This window comes from Martes martes, assembly GCF_963455335.1.
Source record: "Martes martes genome assembly, chromosome: 17".
NCBI lineage: Eukaryota > Metazoa > Chordata > Mammalia > Carnivora > Mustelidae > Martes > Martes martes.
The window spans coordinates 10,403,998-10,426,249 of record NC_137905.1 but is presented as its reverse complement, the minus strand read 5'-3'; the positions used below and the strand labels follow the sequence as shown (position 1 = coordinate 10,426,249).

General features: G+C 48.0%; 1 protein-coding gene across 2 annotated transcripts in view; it reads right to left on the bottom strand.

Moving 5' to 3' along the window:
• The window catches only part of ADAMTS18 (ADAM metallopeptidase with thrombospondin type 1 motif 18), a gene marked incomplete at both ends in the record, with an annotated part of 134,134 nt that extends 116,426 nt beyond the window's left edge, over positions 1-17,708 (bottom strand). For both annotated transcript variants that reach the window (XM_080828082.1, XM_080828083.1), the window contains 3 exons: positions 14,312-14,628; positions 17,429-17,516; positions 17,619-17,708. In XM_080828082.1, coding sequence (XP_080684208.1) covers positions 14,312-14,628; positions 17,429-17,516; positions 17,619-17,708 — 495 coding nt within the window. The remainder of the gene's footprint in view (positions 1-14,311; positions 14,629-17,428; positions 17,517-17,618) is intronic.
• Between the last annotated feature and the right edge of the window lie 4,544 nt (positions 17,709-22,252).

Below are 22,252 nucleotides of genomic sequence, written 5' to 3'. Positions count from 1 at the left end.
AGAGAGACAAGAATCACAGATGGCCAGTGCTCTCTCTGAATCCCCATAGCTAACCTACACATAAGAAGACCTACTGATGAGTTTTTCCAATGAATGCATGCCTACGTGGATGCCTAAGGAAAATCCAGTTCCTCACGCATGCCCAACAGAAATGATGTGTGTATTTCTAAATGACCAGGATGTTCATTACATACGCCCATGTAACAAATTTTTATTACGTGCCTACTATTTTCCAGGGTCCATTCCTGCCACTGTAGACACAGCTGTGAACAGCAGAAACGAAGTACAGCCCTCAGAAAGCCGCTGTTCAGGCAGAGAGGGAGGTACGTGCAAGATAATAGAGTCTTTACTGTATGAGTGATAAAGAGGATGAAGAAGAAGAAAGCAAGTTAAGGGGATGGCGGAGTGACCAGTGCAGGGAAGAGCTTTCTGCAATGATGACATTTACACAGAGAACTGAAGTGCACAGGACAGGAAGGAAGGAAGTAGGTGAATATTTAGGGGAAGAGCATCCAATATGCAATCGGGGCATCTAGGGCCCTGAAAGGTGACAGAGGCCAGAAGTGCTGGAGGGCAGGGAGTGTACGATGGTAGAAAAGATAGGAAATTAAGCCAAAAGAGCCTGATCACATAGGGAGTTGCAGGTCGGGTAAGGAATTTGGATTACAAACTATGAGTCACAGAAAGCCATTAGTTGCCAGAGGAAAAAAGGTGAAATAATCTGGCCAAGTGTGAGAAACACAGATTATAGGGACACACGAGAGAAGGAGAACCATCAGACTAGAAGCTGCTATGAGAATCCAGGTGAGAGAGGAGAGCGGCGTGCGTCACAGTGGTGGCAGGAGAGGGGATATCAAGTAGTTGGAACTGGATATATTTTCCAAATACCCAATTCAGCTGGCCCACGGGCAATGAAATGAACAAGGACAGGTGCATAAAATCACCCACTATACACATCTGTGTTTAAACTGCTTGCCCACCATATTAAAAAGTAGTCACTCAATACTTATTTGTGTTCTCAAGGCGCTTTAAATGATACTTAAGTTGTAGGATTAATTTTGTTGCACTCTTACATGTTTATATTCCTGTCGCCATTACTCTCCAGCTTCACACTGGAATATCTTAGAATTTAGGAACCATATTACCATTTTTGTATCTCCATCGTCTCAACCACATAGGAGGCTGGAAATAAGTGCTTTGGTTTAGAAGGTGGGTGGGTGGAGGGGGGTGGTTGGCTGTAGAGATGGGTGGGTGGTAGGCAGGAGGAAGGAACAGAAGGAAAAGAAGAAATGTCAAGCAATTCGCCAGGCATACAAACCCCCAAATGACCCTAAAGAAGCTGGGTAATTTAAAGGATGTGGTTATTATAAAAGTACCAGGTACCACTGTGCTATACATTCTCATAGGGCAGGTCTATTCAAGGAAGGGGTAAAAGCAGTGGGCTCCATCATCAGGTCAGCTGATGAGTTGATTGCATATGAAAGAATGAGCTCCCTTATGCTGCATTCCAATTAAAACAGAGCTCTTTGCCTCCTCAAGTACAGTGAAGTTCAAGTATGTCCAACTACACGCGGTAGATAGAAAAATCCAGTATACCTTGACAAGATTCTCAGGCTTGAGTACACATTCATAAAACATAGAGAACATTCCAGAACTCATTCCAGAGCCGCCCACTATCCCCATTGTTACAGATCCACAGGATACAGAGATTTACAGAAGGTTGGCAGCAAACCCCGAAATGGAATCCACATTTCTAATCTACATCCACATGCATAGAACCCCCCTCCCTCTTTCCTTGTAAGAACGCAAGGGTAAAATTTATTATAAATATATCTGTTTCTATGGGGTGCCTGGGTAGCTCAGTCGGTTAAGCATCTGCCTTTGGGTCAGGTCATGATCCCAGGGTCCTGGGATGGCGCCCCACATCAGGCTCCCTGCTTGGCAGGGAGTCTGCTTCTCCCTCACCCTCTGGCCCTCCTCCCTGCTTGTGTGTACACGCTCTCTCTTTCAAATATATATATTTGTTTCTTCAGAGATCCATTTATTTTCAGCAGTCTGGGTTGGCATTCTGTGCAACTCAAAAGCAAATACACATCTTTAAAAAGATTTCCAGACTATCTTTCGCAATTGTCCAATCCACGCCCAGTCCCCATGCACCATTCACAGATGGTCTCCCCAGCAACATGCCTCAAAAGCAAAAATCATTATTGAATCATCATTATTACTGAAATCATCGCTTTTTTAAAAAAATATTTTATTTATTTATTGGACAGAAAGAGATGACAAGTAGACAGAGAGAGAAAGAGAGAGAGAGAAGCAGGCTCTCCGCTGAGCAGAGAGCCCGATATAGGACTCACTCCCACAACCCTGAGATCATGACCTGAGCCGAAGGCAGAAGCTTAACCCACTGAGCCACCCAGGCACACCTGAAATCATCACTCTTAATGACTCCGAAATCAACAGCAAGTACACTATGGAAGAAAGACAAACATACGTGAATACATTCTATAAAAGAACCCAGCATGTGACTGGGCGCTATCCATGATCCTCAGCCGGGGACAATCATACCCAAGGGACACGTGGCCATATCTGGGAGCACTTATCAGTCCTAACTGTGCAGTGCTCCTGGTATCTGCTGGTTAACAGTCAAGCGTCCTAAAATGCACAGGACATCTCTCACAAGGAGCCGTCCCTGCGGGTAGCATCCTGCTAAAAAAGCCGAGCTAAATTGTGAAAAACTTTCCTAGGCCATTTTCAACAGGCGGTATCTATGGACACTCACTGCTTCTCTTTGAACCCATGGTCTCACGTGCCCCAAAAGGTAGCATGAGCGTTTGGGGGTGATGTAAGAAGACCATAGCCCTGGAACCAGAAGGGACTTACCTTGTGACCCACCCACCGCACAGTCAGCACTGGAGAATGTCTCTGTGTTACGTTTTTACTGCCGCATAACAAATCACGAGATACGTAGCAGCCTAGAAATCACAGTCATTGATCAGCTCGCGGTTCTGCAAGCCAGAAGTCTGGGCACAGCATGACCAGGTTCTCGGCTCTGGGTTCCCCAAGGCCTGAATCAGGGGTCAGCCAGGGCTCCTTCCTCCCCGGAGGCTCTGGGAAAGAATCCACTTCTAGGCTCATTCAGCTAGAGGCCATTCTGGCTGCTAGGGGCCGCCTGCCTTCCTGACCATGTGGACCCCTTGATCTCCAAAGCCAGCAACGGAGACTCTCACATATCAAATCCCTTTCGCTGTGAACCTCCTTGACGTTTCCCGATTCTGTAGGATCATATGATGATCCATGATCGGGTTAAACCTTCCTGGGAAATCTCCTTATCTTAAGGTCAACTTATCTGAAGCCTTGATGACACCTGCATGACCTCTTCCCGGCAGTACCTGAATTAGCGAGTGGATGAGTAACTGGGAGGGCATCTGTGTGCTAGATTCCCAGATAGTTGATAATTTCCCAAAGCTGAGTGAAGGTTACATGGGAATGCTCTGTGTTACATGGGAATGCTCTGTGAGCAAGAAGTTGCTCATTTTTGCAACTTCTTGTGAGTCTAGAAGTATTTCAAAATATAAAAATGTCTTCAGAAAGAATAATTCTGCTGAGATTCCCAGATAGTTGATAATTTCCCAAAGCTGAGTGAAGGTTACATGGGAATGCTCTGTGTTACATGGGAATGCTCTGTGAGCAAGAAGTTGCTCATTTTTGCAACTTCTTGTGAGTCTAGAAGTATTTCAAAATTTTTGAAGTATTTCAAAATATAAAAATGTCTTCAGAAAGAATAATTCTGCTGAGATCCCATAACTAGTAAGGAAAAGCGATGGGCTTCTAAAATCTCACACATTCTAACATGCCATCCGCCCTCTAAAACTACTGCACAGGCATTTCTAAAGTGACCGCGCTTCTGGAGCTGCTGGCATTTGTCGGGACCAGGGGCTCTCAATCTGGACTGTGCAGGAGAACCAGGTGGGGAGCCATGAAAACACACATGCTCGGGCCCCAGCCCCAGATCTTCGTCCTCAATTGTTCTGGGGTGGGATCTGGGCATCTTTTTTTTTTTTTTTTTTAAAGCTCTCTATGCTAAGAATCACTGATTTATGTGGAATTTAAGAAACAAAACAGAGGATTATAGGGGAAGAAAGGGGAAAAATAAAACAGGCCAGAATCAGAGGGACACAAACCGTAAGGGACTCTCAATCCTAAGAAACAGACTGAGGGCTGCTGGAGAGGAGCGGGTGGGGGCTGGGGTAACTGGGTGATGGGCATTAAGGAGGGCACGTGATGTAATGAGCACCGGGTGTTCTATAAGACTGACAAATCACTGACCTCTAGCTCTGAAGCTAATAATACATTATATTTTAATTAACTGAAGTTAAAAAAAAAGAATCACTGATCTAGACATGATTTAATCATTGTTACATATGCAGGATTAAAGAGAAATTAGTACTTGCTTTACACGCAAAAAGAATCCTTTTAAAGGCATGGAATTTGTTTTGCTTTAATGCATCTCACTCAAAAATGTCTGTAAAGCCCTGAGATAAGACACCAAGACATAGGAAAATGTAGGACATACATATCTATGTGTGTGTGTGTGTGTATATTATGTGTGTATAATATTACACACATACATATAAAGCATATATAAAGAATAAGAGTGCAATTAAGCAGTCTTTTCTCTCCACCACATCACTGTGTTGCCTAAAACAGACCTATACTCCATAATCAACTAGGGGAATAATTGTGTTCATTGCCTATCAACAGGGAAATTAATTTGGGGTAACTCTTCATTTGCCTCCCGGAAGTGGCAAAGAACACTACGAAAGGGAGACAAGGAATCATAAAATCACAGAATGAACTCACAGACACTGAAAAGCAGTGTCTGTGTCAGGTTTTTACTGCTGGAGAGAGAACTTGGGAAATCACCGGAGAGATAATCTCCTTTTACTAGCTTATGTCAGTCCCTTTCAAGTGCCGTCTCTCAAGTAAGGGTGGCCGACTTCCAGTAAATGAGTGGTGTGCGTGACATAATTTATATTAGAAAGCATGCCCCCTTGACGGGTAGTGGTAATAAGGGCAGATAAAATATTCCGGAGCTCGGTGGCATGAATAAGCAATGAAAAGAATTCAGCTGCAAATGAAATCCCTGGCTACTTCAAAGGCATCCCTTCAGGAGAGGTGAGCCTGCCGTCCGTCCAGAGGCAACGCTCTCACCAGACCTGCGTTCCGGCCTTTGAGTGTACTCTGCCCTGTAACTGGGTAGAGAAACCGTGGGAGCAGGCCTTAATGGAAACAACTGGACGTAACTGACAGTGAACTCCTGGGTTTGCGGGCAGAGACCGCTGGGAAGCCCGGGAAAATGGTTTTGGTCACCAAAGCCTTAATGGGCGGTGCTCCTTGGGCCTGTTTCTGTTTGGACTTGGAATTAATCAGCACCACTTTCTCGTCAACTGGTTTTTTGTTTTTTTTTTTTTTGGTTAACGGTGGGAAACGGTGCAATTTTACCAGGACATCTGCTCTGCTGGAGAGAACCATTCTCCTAAAGTGACTTTCTTAGGGTCACAGAAAACAAAGGTGAAATGAGTTCATAGGAACTTGGCATGATTTTCCACCAAGGTGATAGCCAGTGACGTTGGGTGGCTAATGTCACTCTCTACAGGGAAATTTCTGGCCAGAGCTAATGTCTAGTATGGGTTTGGCACCACCGTTTTTCCACAAAGCAGGTCTCTCGGTGTCTGTCCCTTTCATGGAATACAGAATTGCATACAACTAAGAAGACCCACCAATATATGTGTTTTCTTCAGCTGCAGCAAAAAGCTGGACACAAACCCATTAACCAGAAGGGAATGATTAAATACACAGCAGTTAAAAGAATAAGACAGATGTACGTGTACTGATAAAGAAGGAACTCCAAGATATACATTATTTTCACACATCAAAAAACATGCATCAAGAAAAGTGTTGGCTAATACAATTTATGTACATTTTAAATGTGAACACAAGTATGTGCATACGTGTGCGCGCACGCACACACACACACACACACACCTAGATGTAATAAACTCGGGTTTCAAAAGGAACTTCAAAGCATTAACTGCAGTCTCTGGCTCGCTGTCCATCATCCCTGACTTCCTTCCATGCACGAATTCACATATCAACACGTAAGTGAAGACCTAACTTGGTCTTATTCGGATATACAGATGAAATGGGCATGGCCCTCTAAGGCTTAGAGAGAGAGGAGAGAGCAAATAAAGTCCAGAGCTCCGGACGCTTGCTCTCCCGTGGGACAGAGGTTACGTTGGGGCGTCACCGCTGAGTAAGGCGCATGAGACCCCAGGTGCCCAAGGCAAGGCTGGCCTCCTCTCCAGAGTGCAGAAGGTCCTGCTTGCAGAAGGAAGACTAGCAAGGTCTAAGAGCTGAGTCAGACAAAGACAACAGTGATGCCATCCCTGGGCACTGCGGACCCAGCCTTGCTGAAAGCTAGCCATTCTAACACAAGGCAGGGGGGTGGAGGTGGGAAGCATGAATTCAAATTATTTCAGAGCCAAAAAATGTATATTTTTTTATGCTTCACCTAGTTTGAGATGGAGTTATTCTACTCGCCAGGGAAACTTCTGGGATGTACAAACAAGAACAATCCGTTTCAACTCACAGGGACCACCCCTGCCCGCCCCCCATTAGCATACACGCCGGCGGATGGGGGTTAGAGCACGGACAGTCACACTCCCGAGTCGTGATGCATTCCGCAAAGCAGAAACGATTGCCCCAAAGAGGGTCCAGCAGTCCTGTTTCCCCTGAAAAGATTCTTCGGGGATGCGTTTAGGACACTAATGGAGTCAAGAGCGCCTGCTGGGTTGAGGCCATCTGTGAAGCTTGTCCTTTCCTTCCCTCAAATGGACACCCAGGCTCTACCCAGGACCCACGGAATTCTCTGAGGGAGGGCCCGAATGTCAGAGGCTGGGGGTTTGTTTCCAAGTGCCTGGGTCTTCTGGAAACTCGTGGAGGTATAAAGGCCACTTAAGACCTTGAATACCCATATGCTCACTGGCAGTTAAATGTTATGAAGGCCCCAGCCTGTGTCTTAGCTGAATTCTCCTCTCCACGGCTCCAGTTTTAATAACTCAGGAAGTGCTCAATAAATAGAAACTATTATTATTATCTTGGCGAAAGCTTTCCCGCCTGTGGGTGGTAAGGAGCATGGGCATTAGCCAGCTTTGGAAACTCCTTTATGGAAGGAGGTTAGCAAACATGACGATTATGCCTCTCTCGTCACCACTACTAACATTATGACTGTGGACTAGGCGCTGTTGTAAGCATTGCACGTAGGGCATTTTTCTTCCAATTCAGCATCCATAAGCCCCGTTATCCCCATCTTACCAATGAAGGAATTAAGCACAGAGAGGATCAGGAATTTGACCTGAGCTGTGCGGTGAGCAGAGGCCAGAGCTGGGACTTCTCTAAGTCTGAGCTCGAAGCCAGCACCCCGCACTCCTGTAACCTACGTGCCCCAAGCCCAACCTTTATGGATCTGTGGATCCTTCCTCTTTGATTCTTCAGCTTTCTCTTGTTTCCTTTCGTCATGGTAGATAATGCAGGGGTGACCTCCGCCCACAAAATCTCCAGACACCCTCAGTAGGACGTTACCACCACCAGGAGCCCTTTTCCTTGAGGAGGTTCTAGAACGACAGCCACTTCCTTCCCAGATCCCCTCCTAGTCCAAAGTCAAGAGTAACCAAGGACGGAGCACCCAGTGCGTATGAGGCTCAGCCCTCCTCGTGAGTCACTGCAGTCCCCGGAGAAAGAGAGAGAGGAGGAGAGAGGTACCGTCTGCGTTACAGATGAGAAAACAGGTGTGGGGCAAGGCGGAGAGCGCGGCACTCACAATTCTGGAGCTTGGGGGCGCGCTCCTGCAGGGCCACCCTCTGACAGGCAGAGAGCACGGGGGAAGGGTCAGCCCTTCGCCCTCCCGTGGGAGCACCCCCCAAATCAGCCTTGGGATCCTGGTCTCTGGCAAGAACCTCAGCTAGGTGTTCAAAAAAGAGATTGGCCAGCATTTTGCTAAAAGTACTGCTACGAGCAAATAATTGTCTTCACAAATCACCTCTGAAGAGTAGCCAAAACCAAACCAAAACAAAACAAAACAAAAACACCACTTTTTACCCTTGATGAATCAGGAACCTAAGAAAACATCTCCGATTTGGGAAAGCCTGTATCCAAAAAACGTATCAATACAGCCCCGTCTAACCCTTCATTTCGCATGCTCCTCTCAAGTCCCGAGGGAGTGTATGTAATTCAGCAAACCCCCACCTAGCTAACAAGGCCCCACAAAGCAGGAGAGCCTGGTCTCTTTTGGCCTGTCTGGACTAAGGTCATTTAACTTCAACCCTTTTATGAATGGAAACCAGCTTTCTAAAGACCGCTGGGCAGGCAGTGACCAGCGCCAGACACCTCAATGGCCGAGACTTGTGAGTCATAAAATACTTCTGAAAAGCGGAGATCAAAGCGTCCCTCCGGCCTATTGAAACCCAACCGCTTCCAAAGCTCCTTGCAGGGACCCAGGCTCTCTGGAGGATGGGTCCCTGCAGTCGCCATCTAAAAGGGCCACCGGTGAGAAAGACACGAGGACACTGGGGCAGCCAGCCATGCAGGAGAAACACCACTTACGGTTTCATTGCTGGGGACAAAGAGAAGAGAAACGAAAGGAAAACTAAAAGGCAAAATCAGGCGGTGTGTCAGGAATGGAAGCTGGAGGGATCTCCTGCAGCCTTGATCATGGCACGCTTTCCACGGAGCCCCTGATGCGTCTCTGAGGCCCCTGATCAGAGACGACTGAAGACACCAGCAGACCACGCCACCACTCTAGCCGGCTGGGCGTTGGCGGAGGTTATACATGACAGTAAAGTACCAAGTACCGTTAGTACAGATCTGGGCAGGAAAGCAAGATGGGGGACGTTTCGGTATGGCTGGTCTTTAGCTCTTCACACGGTGAATGGAGTCTGGTGTTGAGGGTTTGTTCAGCAAGAGGTGCATTGCCCTGGTAATGAGGTCTAACAGGTACCAAGAAAGTGCGATGCATCTCAAGATGTAGAAGTTGCTCTTTCATGGTGAAGGCAGAAACCTGGACAAGTGGCTGATGCCAGTGCCTTGAAGAGGGGAGGTGCAGCCCAATTAGTATTACAATCCCATCTCCTGGAGCTTCACAATGCATATTAGCATAGTAAAAGGTGTGAAATGTCTCACAGGGAAGACCTTGTTAATTGAATTTAAACCTAAGGTTTCCCTTACTCTGTGGGAGTATCTGGCCATGAAACCACATACATCATCATGAGATCCTTTTCTCCCCGGAGCATCTCACACCAATTAGAAATCAATACGTGATATATCTTTTTGGGGTGGGGGGGAAGCATCACTTTGATTTTCTTGTCACTACCAGCCTGTGAAGAGATGTTCCTCGGGACAAAAAAATGTTCTGTGACCAAATAAGTTGGGAAGGTTCTAGGTGTAAACAAAGGCCTTTAAAGTAGGGCAACTTTAAAGTTCCTAATATGCTAATATGCACAGTAAAGCTCGGAGACGTGGAGTTAGCACTAATTTGACTATGCTTCCCCCATTTTTAAAACCCTACTCCATGAACATTTTCTACAAACTAGAATACGGCATCCAACTTGTTTACAACTCTACCCACCGTGCCTGAACAGAATCGCATCAATAGTTGTTGAATAAAATGATCATTCAGTGTGTCCTTTAAGTCAGCTCTTAAAATAGGACATTTCCATTAAGTTTCAGAAATGGGATCGGTGTCTCAAACCAACAGCATTTTTTTTTTCCAACAGCAATCATTTAAAAAAAATCTGCCTATACGTTCATTGTCTTGATCCAACGGTTCTCTAATGTTAGTATGCATTAGGAGCCATTTGGAGAATTGAAAACACGCATTCCTGAGCTTAGCCTCTTTGACCTTCTGTTGTGGGTAAAGAAATTCACATTTTCAACACCTCAGGCAAAGTCAAGGCAGCTGATCGCAGGCACTCTGAAAACACAGTCCTAATGAAAAGGAGCTCTAGGGTGAAACGTTTTTTGGGCAGAAAGGCCTTTTGGATCTCCCAGGATATAGGAAGACACACACAAATTTGTTCAATCGTCTTGAAAGACAGAACTAAGAAATACAGGGGAAAGTCATGAGAAGGTCGGTGGTGGTTTGACATCAAGAAGGCTATCCCAACAATGAACCTGGAGGTAATGACCTTCTCCTCACTGTGATGGTCAAGGAGGGGCGAGATACAGAAGAAGGGATGTACATGGCAGGTGGTGATTAGATTAGGTTAACTGTGACCCCAAGATTCTGCAGCCAAGGCTGCAAACCCGGACACCTTTCCCCAGAGTGCGAGACAGCCTGCTGTAGGGGGCGGTGGTGAGCTGGAGCACACATGCCCCTGAGGACAGGTGCTCAAAATTTTAAAAAAAAGTTATCCTGCCCAGGAGTCACAGTGGGCAGGATTTGCTCGGGGAAGTTTGCAATTTCTGTTTTGACTATTATTCTAGACAAAATAACAAAATAACAGGTAAATAACTACCTGCTCAACTTCCGAATGAGGTTAGTCCTTTCAGTTGTGGGGAGAGGAGGGCATTTTAAGAAAATATTTTAAGCACAATTTAATTCTGAACTATTGAGGGAAATTCACTGCCAGAGAAATCCTCCCTGGAATACATAGTATACAGGTAGGCAGGCCTGTACCTACACATGTATTTTACTATTACGACCCTCCTTTGTTTCCCCACTCTCTCCTGGGGCTTCCCTGGCAATTCAGATCACTGTTAGTTCTCCCATGGGTTCTTTGTTCTTGAAGGGTGACCTACTGGCCTGATACACCTGCATGCCCTCCAGGAGGTTGCTATAACCCCTACGGGCATTCAGATGCCAGACGTCCAGCTCCTCGGCAGGAGAAACCCTGGTGTAGACACTTCCAGCAGAAGAGCCTCTACTTCTCAGTCTCCATCATCTCGTGTCAGCTTCTGGGACAACACAAGAAGAATTGCTCGCCTCCTTTAACATGTTAACTCCAAGGAGTCTCTCCAAAAAGCATCTAGAGGTTTATCCCTCTCCTGAACTCTTCAATCATTCACTGTTCTGAATACGTGATAGTAATTGCTAATTAACTTTAGTGAAGATATGAACCCCTTGTTTGGCCAAAGAAGCAGGGCCAAAGTGTTCTAGGTGGCCGGAAGGATGAAGACATTCTTGCTCCTGCCATGATTCTTTCTCTCCATCACCATCTCTCAATGTTCCTAGTCAAGTGTCCCCTCCCTGAGCTCAGCTGATCTCACGATGTTCACTGCTACTGTCTGATAGTGTTTCACAAGCAGATCAATGTGTTGTTAGAGATTCAGAGCCATGACAACAGAGATGTTAAGTCAGCAAAGCAGTGTTTTTGCTCAGAACTCTTGTATCCATTTACAGAGAAAAGGAAAATAAAACCATAATGTAGGCCGGAAACATGTATACTCTATGTCCGTGTGATACAGAAAGACCACAAAAGAGAAGACACAAATGGCTGAGAAGTGTAAGAGATGGCTCAGCTCCAGCAACCATTAAGACAACACAAACCAAACCCATATAACGTGGTACCACTTCACACCCGTCGTTTCAGCAGCTCTAACGGGAAACACAGACAATAGTAAGTGTTGGTGAGGCAGTGCAGCACCTGGAACTCCCATACGCTCCCATCGCAGGGCGAATTCGTACAGCCAGACCCACCAGCTCACTGTTAGGCAGACTTCCAACAGAATGTCCACATGCTCACCAAGAGGCATATCCAAAAGTGCTCAGCAGTACTCCAGAAGCGCCCACCCCAAAAACAACTTAAACGTCCACCTACAATATACGGCAACACCGTGAAATAGTCCTTAAGAGGAATACGGTATAATTTTACTTACGTAAAATAGTCAAAGAGGCAAAATTAAGCTAAGTTAGAAGTCAGGATAGCGGTTACCTCCCGGTGCAGGGGGAAGTGACTGAGAAGGGGACACAGTGGGGTCTTGCGGGGGCACTGGTAGTGAGGGTCTTGTTTCATCTCATTGGTGGTTACATGGGTGCGAAGTTTGATTTTTGCATTTTTCTGTATATACGTTTTACATTTTTCTTATATATACATTATACCTCAACACAAGGTTATAAAACTTAATTCTGAGTGGTGACCGGTTTCTTAGTTGGACTTCCATTCTTTTCTGTTTTTTTCTTGTTGTTTTCTTCTTATCACGTATGGGTCTATGGGTTCGTGTTACCCTTGCTTGGCAGGGTCATGGAGACGTGGGTAATGCAGTGGGGAGAAGCTTGATTCTTTCCCTGCCCCACAGCAAGCGGGTCTGGCCAGGGTCAACAAATCAGATCATCAGAGTCAGATGCCTAGAGATGGCAGTAGTCTGAGAAATTATTTTACGTAATTCAGGAGAGAAAACTGAGACCAAGAGAAGTTATTTAACGAAGGACATGTGACTGGTCTGTTGAGCAGTGGGGACAGAATCTGAATTTCATGATTCTAATTCACGTCGACCTTACACACAGGCAGAAGTGGCTGTCAGTTACTTCTAACACACCCATCACAATTTTTACATCACGATGGAAAATTGTAATTTGCCTCATTCCTAGGTGTTCTGGGATCATTTGCTCCGTGTGAATCTCCTCCTTAGGAGAAATCACCTGACATCTAATAATATGAGGCAAGTGATCATTGGTAGAGAGTGGAATCCCAAGAGAAATCAACATCAAGTGGCTAAGTTTTGCTGAAACTAGAACAGCAACAGGGTGATTATTCCCTGCCAGGAACTGCTGTTTTCCGTGGAAGCATTTTCCCTGGAAGAAGTCACTTAATCCCCACAACCCTGTGATGTAAACCCCCTTATTATTCCCATTTTAGAGATGAAGACACTAAGACACACAGAGGTTAATAACTTGCCCAAGGTCCTACTAGTGAGTGCTGGGGTGCAATGGCTCAGAACAGACTGCTCTCAACCACTGTGTTACGTGGACTGGGCTAGTCCAAGCCACTATGGTGAGATGCCCAACCTCCTGAACGCGCCAGGGCACTGGAACAGACAGAATAGCGGGAGAAATGGGAGAATGCCCAGAAACGAGCAGGAGACTCATCACAACCACAACCAAGTCAAACAAAACTCCTAGGATTCACGTGTGTGTGTGTGTGTGTGTGTGTGTGTGTGTGTGTAACCATGTCAGAACATATAGGTCATCAGTGAGTCATACTGATCGTCTAAAAGGATCAAGCCTAGTTGAGACTTCTTAAATCTTTGCTTTGCCCTATAATTCATGGATTACACCAAAGACTATCAGAACTCTGATGAAAGGTGTTACCTAAATTTCAGGCCATGATGTGAAAAAGAAGTTAAATAATAAAGTCTTGACTAGTGAAGGACGTGGGAGTTTTCATTCACAGGAACCTACGCCAGCCCCTCTTGGTCTGTGTCCTGATGCACCAAGTCCATTACCAACTACATCCTCAAATGGGCTTTCTCACGCTTTCCTTCTTCCGGCCCTGCCAGGAGCATGACCACGGGGGGTCTCAACAGACAGACACTCCGACGTCTGTTGAAGACGCTCGTCAATTGCAATGAACCCGGAACCCCGTTTACAGCCTCACAGACTTCACTGAACCCTGAGACAAGCAGCCTTTACACCAATACCCTTGGCCTGGAGCTCCACTGTTGAGGATTCCACCGAGAGGAAAGAACGCTTAAAGTGCCTGCACGCCGGATGCCACGCTCAAGCCCACCAGCCCTCAAGCACACCACATCACACTCTAAAAGGATGCCTTATGTGCGCAGGACACAAACAGATTAGTTAAAAGAAAACAAAAGGCCTCCCTTCCACGGTGAAGGTTGGGCTTCACTGGGCGGCCGAACACAATTTTGCATTGAAATACAGTTTTCCCATTTCAAAGCAACGTAGAGGCAAGCAGCTTGTTAGATTTATATAATGCCTGGGTCTCCCAAGACTTTTACAAAGCGAATGGCATCCATCAAATTAATTTCCTTGGGGAGCGTCTCAAACATGGAGAATAAAGAGGCCCAGACCATTAAACATCAAAAGAATGTTCTAAATGGTAATTAAAGTTCTATTCTATTTTCTTTTTCTGGGAGCAGATTAGATTAATTCAATTGAGAATATTATAAGTATCAAAGCTGACAGTGTGAATGTGTCGAGTTGGCTGGAAGAACGCTTAATATTGCAGACATCTGTTCATTCAAGTTACACAAAACCCACGAACGAGGGAGTCGCCCCCGAGCGTGGGGTACTTACCAAGCCGGCACACGTAGACACAGCGACGGAAGAGGAGCTGTCATTTCTGATAAATCCCTGATAGAAACATCGCCGCACTGCGGGTTCCCGCGTCTCTGAAGCACCATCTTTTCCAAGTACCTGGACAATAAAGTGACTGCTCAAAATCGCCGAGGGCTTAAGTTCTAAATGTAGTTCCTGTCCAAATGCTGAAAATCGGTAATGCAGGGAGCTGCTGGCACTCTGCGCCGATCGCTTTCTCCTGCCGTTGTGCAAAATGTCGTGTGAAATATATGACCCGCCCGAGTCCACTTCTACCGGCGTGACAAAGACGTAATCTGCAATGGGAAAGGTTTCGCTGTCAGCACCCAGAACCCACAGTGCCAAAGGGTCCCCCTGCAACAGGCTGGCAGAGAACAAATGCGCAGCTCAAAGGTGGCTTTGTTCCCATCGACATGCACCTAGATCCACAGCAATTCAGGGAGGCTCAGGACGACGGGAGCTCTGTGGCCTGTGCAAATGAGCTCTGTGACAGTAATTCCTACAGAAATGAAAGTCAAGCACAGGCTTCGTGAATGTCAAGAATGCTGGAGGAAAAATGCCACAACTCTCTCTCATGGTCTGCACAGAGACAGATGGACTGAGTACATGAGTCAGAGACATCCATACATAAAAAGTGATGGGGGGGGATAAGTGTAAGACCACAAAAGGAGAGAAAAGAACAATCCCCCCCCAGATTAACATCTTCGTGTTTAAACTAAATTGGGAGCGTTTGGGGAGGCTGAGTTTAAATTTCAAATGGTAACTGACAGTGCTGAGTAACTTGAAACCATCTCAGATAACGAGCACCTACCAGCAGCTTCATATTTCCGATATTAACTATATGTGATAATAAAACCCCAGCACCTGTACAGCTCTGAACATTTCACTCCGAGCTTTTACAGGGACAACCCCATTTCACTGTAAACATAAAATATAGTGGATGCATAAAAAATGCCTCAAAATTGTCAGAACTTTCCTATAGTGTCTGATGTTTAAGATTGCTCAGACATGTTGGTGGGGGAGTGTCAGTCAGGGGACACCTGGAAAGGCATGTTTCAAAATACTTTCCCCCTTGCTCTCGAGAACAGCACTAATTCCTGCTTGTTCTAAAGGGGAGGAGCTTAAAAAAAAACACACTATTTGCTGCTGGAAAATTGAAACATGCACATTGTTTTCTATCGCAAAACGTGGAAACTGAAAAGTATCATCACAAAATGATTTGAGGCATGCCTTCTGCGTGTTCAAACACACTCTGCGTTTCCACTTTCTAGGCACAGAATGGGAAACTAATTTGGAAAGTGTTTAGAAAGATTCCAAATAACGAAGAGGCATGTTTGAGTCACTTGGGTCCTTGGTTACTGGAGGAGGAAAAGAAAGAGGAATTTCCCTTTTCCCCAAATAGTCAACAACCAAATAAGAAAAGCTCAGGAAAGAACAGAAGCCCTGTAGCTAACAGGAATCGATGTGGGATATTCTAACTGCGCCTACGTTTGGGGGTGGGGGGAATCCCAACAGGATCATAACTTTCAGCTGTTTTCTTCTGTATGAACCATGTGTGACCCTTATTGCTTGAGCAATTCCCATTCTCACAATGGACTTTATATCTTGCCTCTCCCATTTTCTCCTTGAGTCCTTTAACTAGAAATACTATCTAACTGACACACGTCTTTAAAAACAACAGGAAAACTTTTTTTCCTCTCTTAATCTTAAAAAAAAAAACAAACCCACTAAGCATGCCATAGACGATTTCTCTTTCAAAAATCTGCTATGCTGCTTTATAGGTAGGCGACTCTTGATTAAATCCAACTTTTTCTTAGCAAAAAACCACCTCCTTCCTCCACCATACGAAAAGCTAAGCGTGAAAACCCCGCCTGCATGTGCTCTAGTCTCTACAAGAAGTTGTTTCTTACCTCCTTGCCCAAACCGACCCCAAACTCTGCCTGCTTCTACGTAGGAGGCCATGGGGTAGCCTTATCCAGCCAGCCTTCCACGCACTCAGCCCACAAAGACCCCTGCCCAAGACACAGCTACAAGTTTGTTTCCAAGGGGAGAACGAGCAGGTGGATGGTACTACTCAGCCCTGGACAGAGAGAGGCAGTCAGAGTCTCCTGCAGGGAGTGATCTAATCGGTCAGCTCGGGGACCAAGTAAAGATGCGGTCTGGAAACTATACATGGAACAATGAGGGGTTGTTTTAGAAAACGCAGTCAGCCCCTCTGAGTGGACAAAAAGTGAATTTCTCAAGAGTTAATTCCTGGCTCTCCCCTGTCCCCTCACTCACCCACATCTTCCCAGCCTTTACTCCATGTCTCTGCCATGCCCCGTCTCCCCAGTATGCCTTGCTCTCCCACAGCAGCGGCAGATAACCCCGCGTGGCTAAAAATTCTAGAATCTGGGTTGGACATCCAGGTGCTAGACACCTGGATCGGCTCTTCTCCTGTAGCTGGTGGGTGCCAACGAGAAATTAAATAAATGACAGACCGGGAAGGTGTTCTGGGACCCCGCAGTTGGGAACCTCGGAAGAGATAAAGGCCCCAGAGACCTCAAGCTACCTGCTCTCCTCTCTCTCAAAGCAGTTTTGGGGAACTCGTGACACAAGGGCAGGCGAAAGCAGAAAAGCAAAGGCAGATCAGGAACACAAACGGGCAGAAAAGCGAGGAGGCCAGAGGGGGGAGGGGAGGGCTCACAGTTTTTTCATCTTCCACCAAGAAGTAGTTCCTGCAGGCTTTCCCAAAGGAGGAAGGGAATGAGGAAGGTGCCTTTTGATATCAACCATCTCGTCCACTTCCTAATTTCTCACCATGGCAAGGATTTTTTTTTTTTTTTTAAACAAGCCATCTGTGAACGAAGGAAAGTACTGTTTTCTCATTTATGGGACTTACAGCTTGAGGCACTGATTCTTTTGATAAGTTCAGAGTCCTTGCCACATCCCCACCACCCCCCGCCCCCAAACAGGAGCCCCTTCCAGGACGCGCGCACACCTGCCAGGTTGGGGAGGAGGGCGGTGGCAGGCGCCTTTCTACTTTTCTCTCTTTTCGGGGGAAAGAAGGGGCAAGCGCCTGGAAAGGTCCTTCTAGGGGTGGGAGCAAATACGAACCAACGTTTAATCCGCCGCCGCCGCCGCTGCTGTCACTGGCTAAGGCTGCGGCGACCGACGCACAGCAGAGGCAGCACAGCTGGAGCGCCTGCAAGAGAAAAGGGGACACCGCGCGTGAGGAGGCGCGGCGGGGCTTGCGCCGGGCGCCCCCTGCCCCCCGGTCTCGGCGCGCCCCGCGGCGGGCACCTGCCTTGGCCACGCGCCCCAGCCCCGCCGGACCCCAGGGCGGGCCCGAGCGGGCGGCGGGGAGGGCGCACGCGAGCAGGAGGGCGCACTCCATGGTCAGGTGCGGGCGCGGCGGCTGCGAGCGGCCGGACGCGGCGGGCGGAGCGCACTGGCCGCGCGCATTCTCCCCGCCGGCCCCGAGCGCGGCGCTCCAGGTGCGGCGCCAGGTGGGAGCCGCCGCCGCTCACATCGCGGGTCGCGCGCGCCGGGGCCTCCCCTCCTCCGGCCGCCCGCGCGCCCTCCCTTCTGCCGGCGCCGGCCCGAGGAGCTGCCTGCCTGCCGCTCCCGGGGGCGACGGGGGCTCCCCGGGCCCGGGCTGGCGCGCGCCTCCGAGCGCAGGCGGCCGGCGGACTCTGTCCGTGCCTGCCCGCCCGCTTGCCCGCCAGTCTGTGCGTCTGTCTGTCTGTGTGAGCGTCTGAGGCTCCCGGGGAAAGCAGCGCCAGCTGGCTCCCCCGGCGCGCCGAGCCGAGCGCCCGCCTCTCCACCGCACGGTGATTGGCGACCAGCGGCTCCCGGGCCCGTCCGAGCCCCCGGGCTGGTGCAAGGGCGTGGGATCCCCGGCTCCCGCTCCGAGGGAGGAGGCGGAGGGGGAGGGGAGGTGGGGGAGTGGAGGGGAGGGAGGGGGGAGCGCCCTGGGTCAGGCTTGGAAAACGTAATTTAAGTGCACCGCGGGCTGAGCGGAGAGGGGGCAGGCTCAGGTAAGTGGCGCGACTCCTCTCGGTGCCTGTGCAGACTTCTCTTGGACAAGTCTTCCGGCGAGACGGCCCACGTATTCGGCGTTCTCAAAGCCTCCCAAGTACCAGGTGCTACCCAGGCCCCTTGTCTCATTTACCTTGGGCCCTATCATTGCAAGGTGGGAATTATCAACCCCTCGAGAAAGACGAGGAACCTAGGCTCAGCTGGGCTCAAGAGAGCCTAGCTACCCAAGGAAACCGTGAGCGCTGGCAAATCTAGGGGAGCCTGGAAGGCTGGAACCCTGAGTCTGGTCGCAGCCTGCCCCGATGGCGGTGGCCTAGCCGCTTCTCCTCTTTCTTCTCCCTGTGACCCTGCCTCCAGCTTCTCAAGACTGAGTCCTGGCCCCAAACACTACAATTCCCAGAACTCAACCACCACAACCGTGCTGCCATCCCCGTGAATGTGCAGCTCACTTCCTGCGTGCCCGCAGGCCTGTTCATCTACTCGATACACTTACTTGATCTTTGGATCCCGACTATGTGCACAGATGAACGGAATATAGTCTAGGCCGGGGGGAAAGGCTCTCACATGCCAGAACCCAGATGATCAGAAATACTATAAAGGAACAGAACAGGCTCCTAAAGTAGAAAGAATAACAGCTCTATCCAATTTAGCTAGGGGTGGGGATAAGAGTGTGTCAGATGTCTCTTCCGAGCTGACATTTCAAATAAAACCAAAGAGAGTGCTAGTTCTACAAGCGAAGAGAGGAACAAGGTCTTGTGTGTCAGCGGAGGGGGCACAACAGAGGTGAAGGTCTCCAGACACAAAAAGTGCTCGCCCTGGTGAGCGAGTTACAGGCCAGGGGGAGAGACAGAGAGCGGAGGGCCAAGTCACCAGGACCTTCTAGACTGCGGGAAGCACATAGGAGTCTGTTAGATTTAAGACGTGAGAGAGAGAGTGAGAGAGAGGGGAGGGGAGCATTATCTCTAATACAGAGCCTCTGAGCCGTGGGGATCAGGACTGGAGTTGCTAAGGTCGGGCCAGAGGGGAACTGGTAAGCAAACTCACTAGAATCAACGTGAGTAATGAGGCATCCTGGACCAGGATGGTAGCAGGAGAGGGAGACGTGGACCCTGCTGCAGTCCTAAGAGTACCAAAGTGGTTAAGATGAGGTCCAGGTCGCAGCTTAGGACAAGTGACAACTCAGTATGCATAGTCTGTTTCCCTGGACACGGCAGCGAACAAGGTGACCCCCAGGCTGCCCAAGCAGAGCCCTCGTGCTGAGAATGCCTTTGGGAAAGGCCACACAGTGAGGAAATCCAGGTTGAACAAACCAGCAGGGCTTCCCAACATAATGTTTCAGTTCTAGTGGCCTCCGCTCTATAATGTGAAATGGGAGTAAACACGAGGTATCAGAGAGGTAGCTCAAGGGTTGACTGTATTTTCCTCAGCACTTTATATGTGGGCTTTAAAAGTGAGAACAGAGGATACACTGCATTTCTGTTACTTCATACATCTGATGTCAGATTTTAATGTGCATCACTATCACCTGTGATGCTGGCTTACTGTGCACATTCCTGGGCCGTGCACCATGGAAATCCTGATTCAGCAGATTTCGTGTGGGGCCCAGATATGCATTTGTAGCGAGCACCTGTGGGGGCTCCTGATACTGGTGACTTCTGTGCTTTATGTGGTCTCAGTAAAGAACTGGACACCAAGGGGGTGGAGGCCTCCTCTTGAACCTGATGTAAGTGGCTTCTCCCCCACTGGTTTTCCAGCTGTCTTCCAAACCCTAGGAAACTTTGCACTCCGTAGATCCCCACCCTCCATGATCTGGTATAGAAACTGAGACCCATTTCTCATGTACTCACAGCCGGAGAGATCATAACTTCCATTTCCATCCATTTGCGGATGACTGGGTCCACTGTCTTCTGTAGGGCCAATAAATAAACACGCCAAAGCCAGCCATAACTAACCTCTGACATGACTGCTTATTCAATATTCCCAGAACTAGCCCTGCAATATGTACAAATGGCCTCTAGATGGTGACAGAGAGTCAGGAGCGCAAGGTCCAGCCCTTTAGCTGTGAAGTGCAAGATAGCGCTCCTCTCTAAGTTATTTTGAAATACAAATCTTAGCTGACTTGGGGGGCACCTGGGTGGTTTAGTTGGTTGAGTGTCTGCCTTGGGCTCAGGTCATGATTCCAGGTGCCTGGGATCGAGCCTCATGTAGGGCTCCCTGCTCAGCGAAGAGTCTGCTTCTCCCTCTGCCTCCCCTCCCCCTGCTCCTGCTCCCTCTTCCTCGCTCTCAAATAAATAAATATTAAAATCTTACTGATTTTAAAACTATGAATCTAAGGCACTATAATGAATATCCGAAGTTCACAGTCATCTGTCTCAGTCTTTTCAGGCTGCTATAAAGGAATACCATAGCAGTGGTGCCATTAACAACAAACACTGGGGCGCCTGGCTGGTTCAGGGTGGTAAGCATCTGCCTTCCACTCAGCTCATGATCTTGGGGTCCTGGGATTGAGTCTGGGGTCTTTGGGCTCCCTTCTCAGTGGGGAGTCTTCTCCCTCTCCCTCTGCCCCTCCCCGCTCTTGTGCTCTCTCTCAAATAAATAAATAAAATCTTAAAAAAAAAAATTAAACAACATTTGTCTCTCAAGGTTCTGGAGGCTGGGAAGTCCGAAATCAAGATGCTGGCAGATTTGATGTCTGGGGGAGCCTGCTTCCTGGTTCATAAGGTGCCTTCCTTTTGCTGTGTCCTCGCATGGTGGAAAGGGCAAGGGAGCTGTCTCCCATCTCTCTCTTTTTTTTTTTTTAAGATTTTATTTATTTGACAGATATCACCAGTAGGCAGAGAGGCAGGCAGAGAGAGAGAGGAAGGGAAGCAGGCTCCCCACTGAGCAGAGAGCCCGATGCAGGGCTCCATCCCAGGACCCTGAGATCATGACCTAAGCCGAAGGCAGAGGCTTTAACCCACTGAGCCACCCAGGCACCCCATCTTCCATCTCTTTTAAGAGTAAGGGCATGAGCCAATCATCATGGCCTAATCACCTCTCCAGATACCATCGTCTTGGGTATTCGGTCTCAACATGTGGGTTTTGGGGCATGGGCACATTCAGTTCAATGCATACACCTATGGGGAAAAAGAAAAAAAAAATCCGTGGTGATGTATTCTGCCGAACTTAGCCCAGAGCCTGGCACACAGGCAGTCAATAAATATTTGTAAGAAGGAAGGGAGGGAGGGAGGGAGGGAGGGAATGGTGTGAAAGTTTGAGACAGAGAGATTATAGGATTTCACTCTTAAGTAGTTAAATACTTTCCCTTTTTCCCTTCTTTAATATGAATGGTGAATATAAATGTTGGTTTTTCTTCTTTCTGCATGGGCATAAGTTTCACCTTTTCTCAACAGAATATACCTTAAGCCATGTGTCTCTTCCTAGCCAGCGCAAGAAACAATGGCGATTCCTCTTACTTACCCGCTTTTCCCTTGGTCTCTGCTTTAGGAAGATGCAAGTGTCTCTTTCACGCAAAGTAAAAACACTTAACTCTTCTCCCACCACCACTGATTTTCTGCATCATAACCAACCCCTTGGCTTCTCCTCTCCTTCCCATGCAGAGAGCAGAAGGGCACTGTCCTCTGGCATTTCAAAGCTGCACTGAGTAGTTCATCAGGTTTTACCCAACAGATTTCTGACCGTCTCCTGTGGAAGGTATTTTCATGTCCCAAGAGAAAGATTTCTGGGTCACCTATGTGTCTCAGTTAAGTGTCTGACTCTTGATTTTGACTCAGGTCATGATCACGCCCCATGATGGGCTCTGTGCTGGACATGGAGCCTGCTTAAGATTCTCTCTCTCTCCCTCTGCCCGCCCCCCCCAAAAAAAAGAAGGAAGGAAGGAAGCAAGGAAGAACAAAGAAT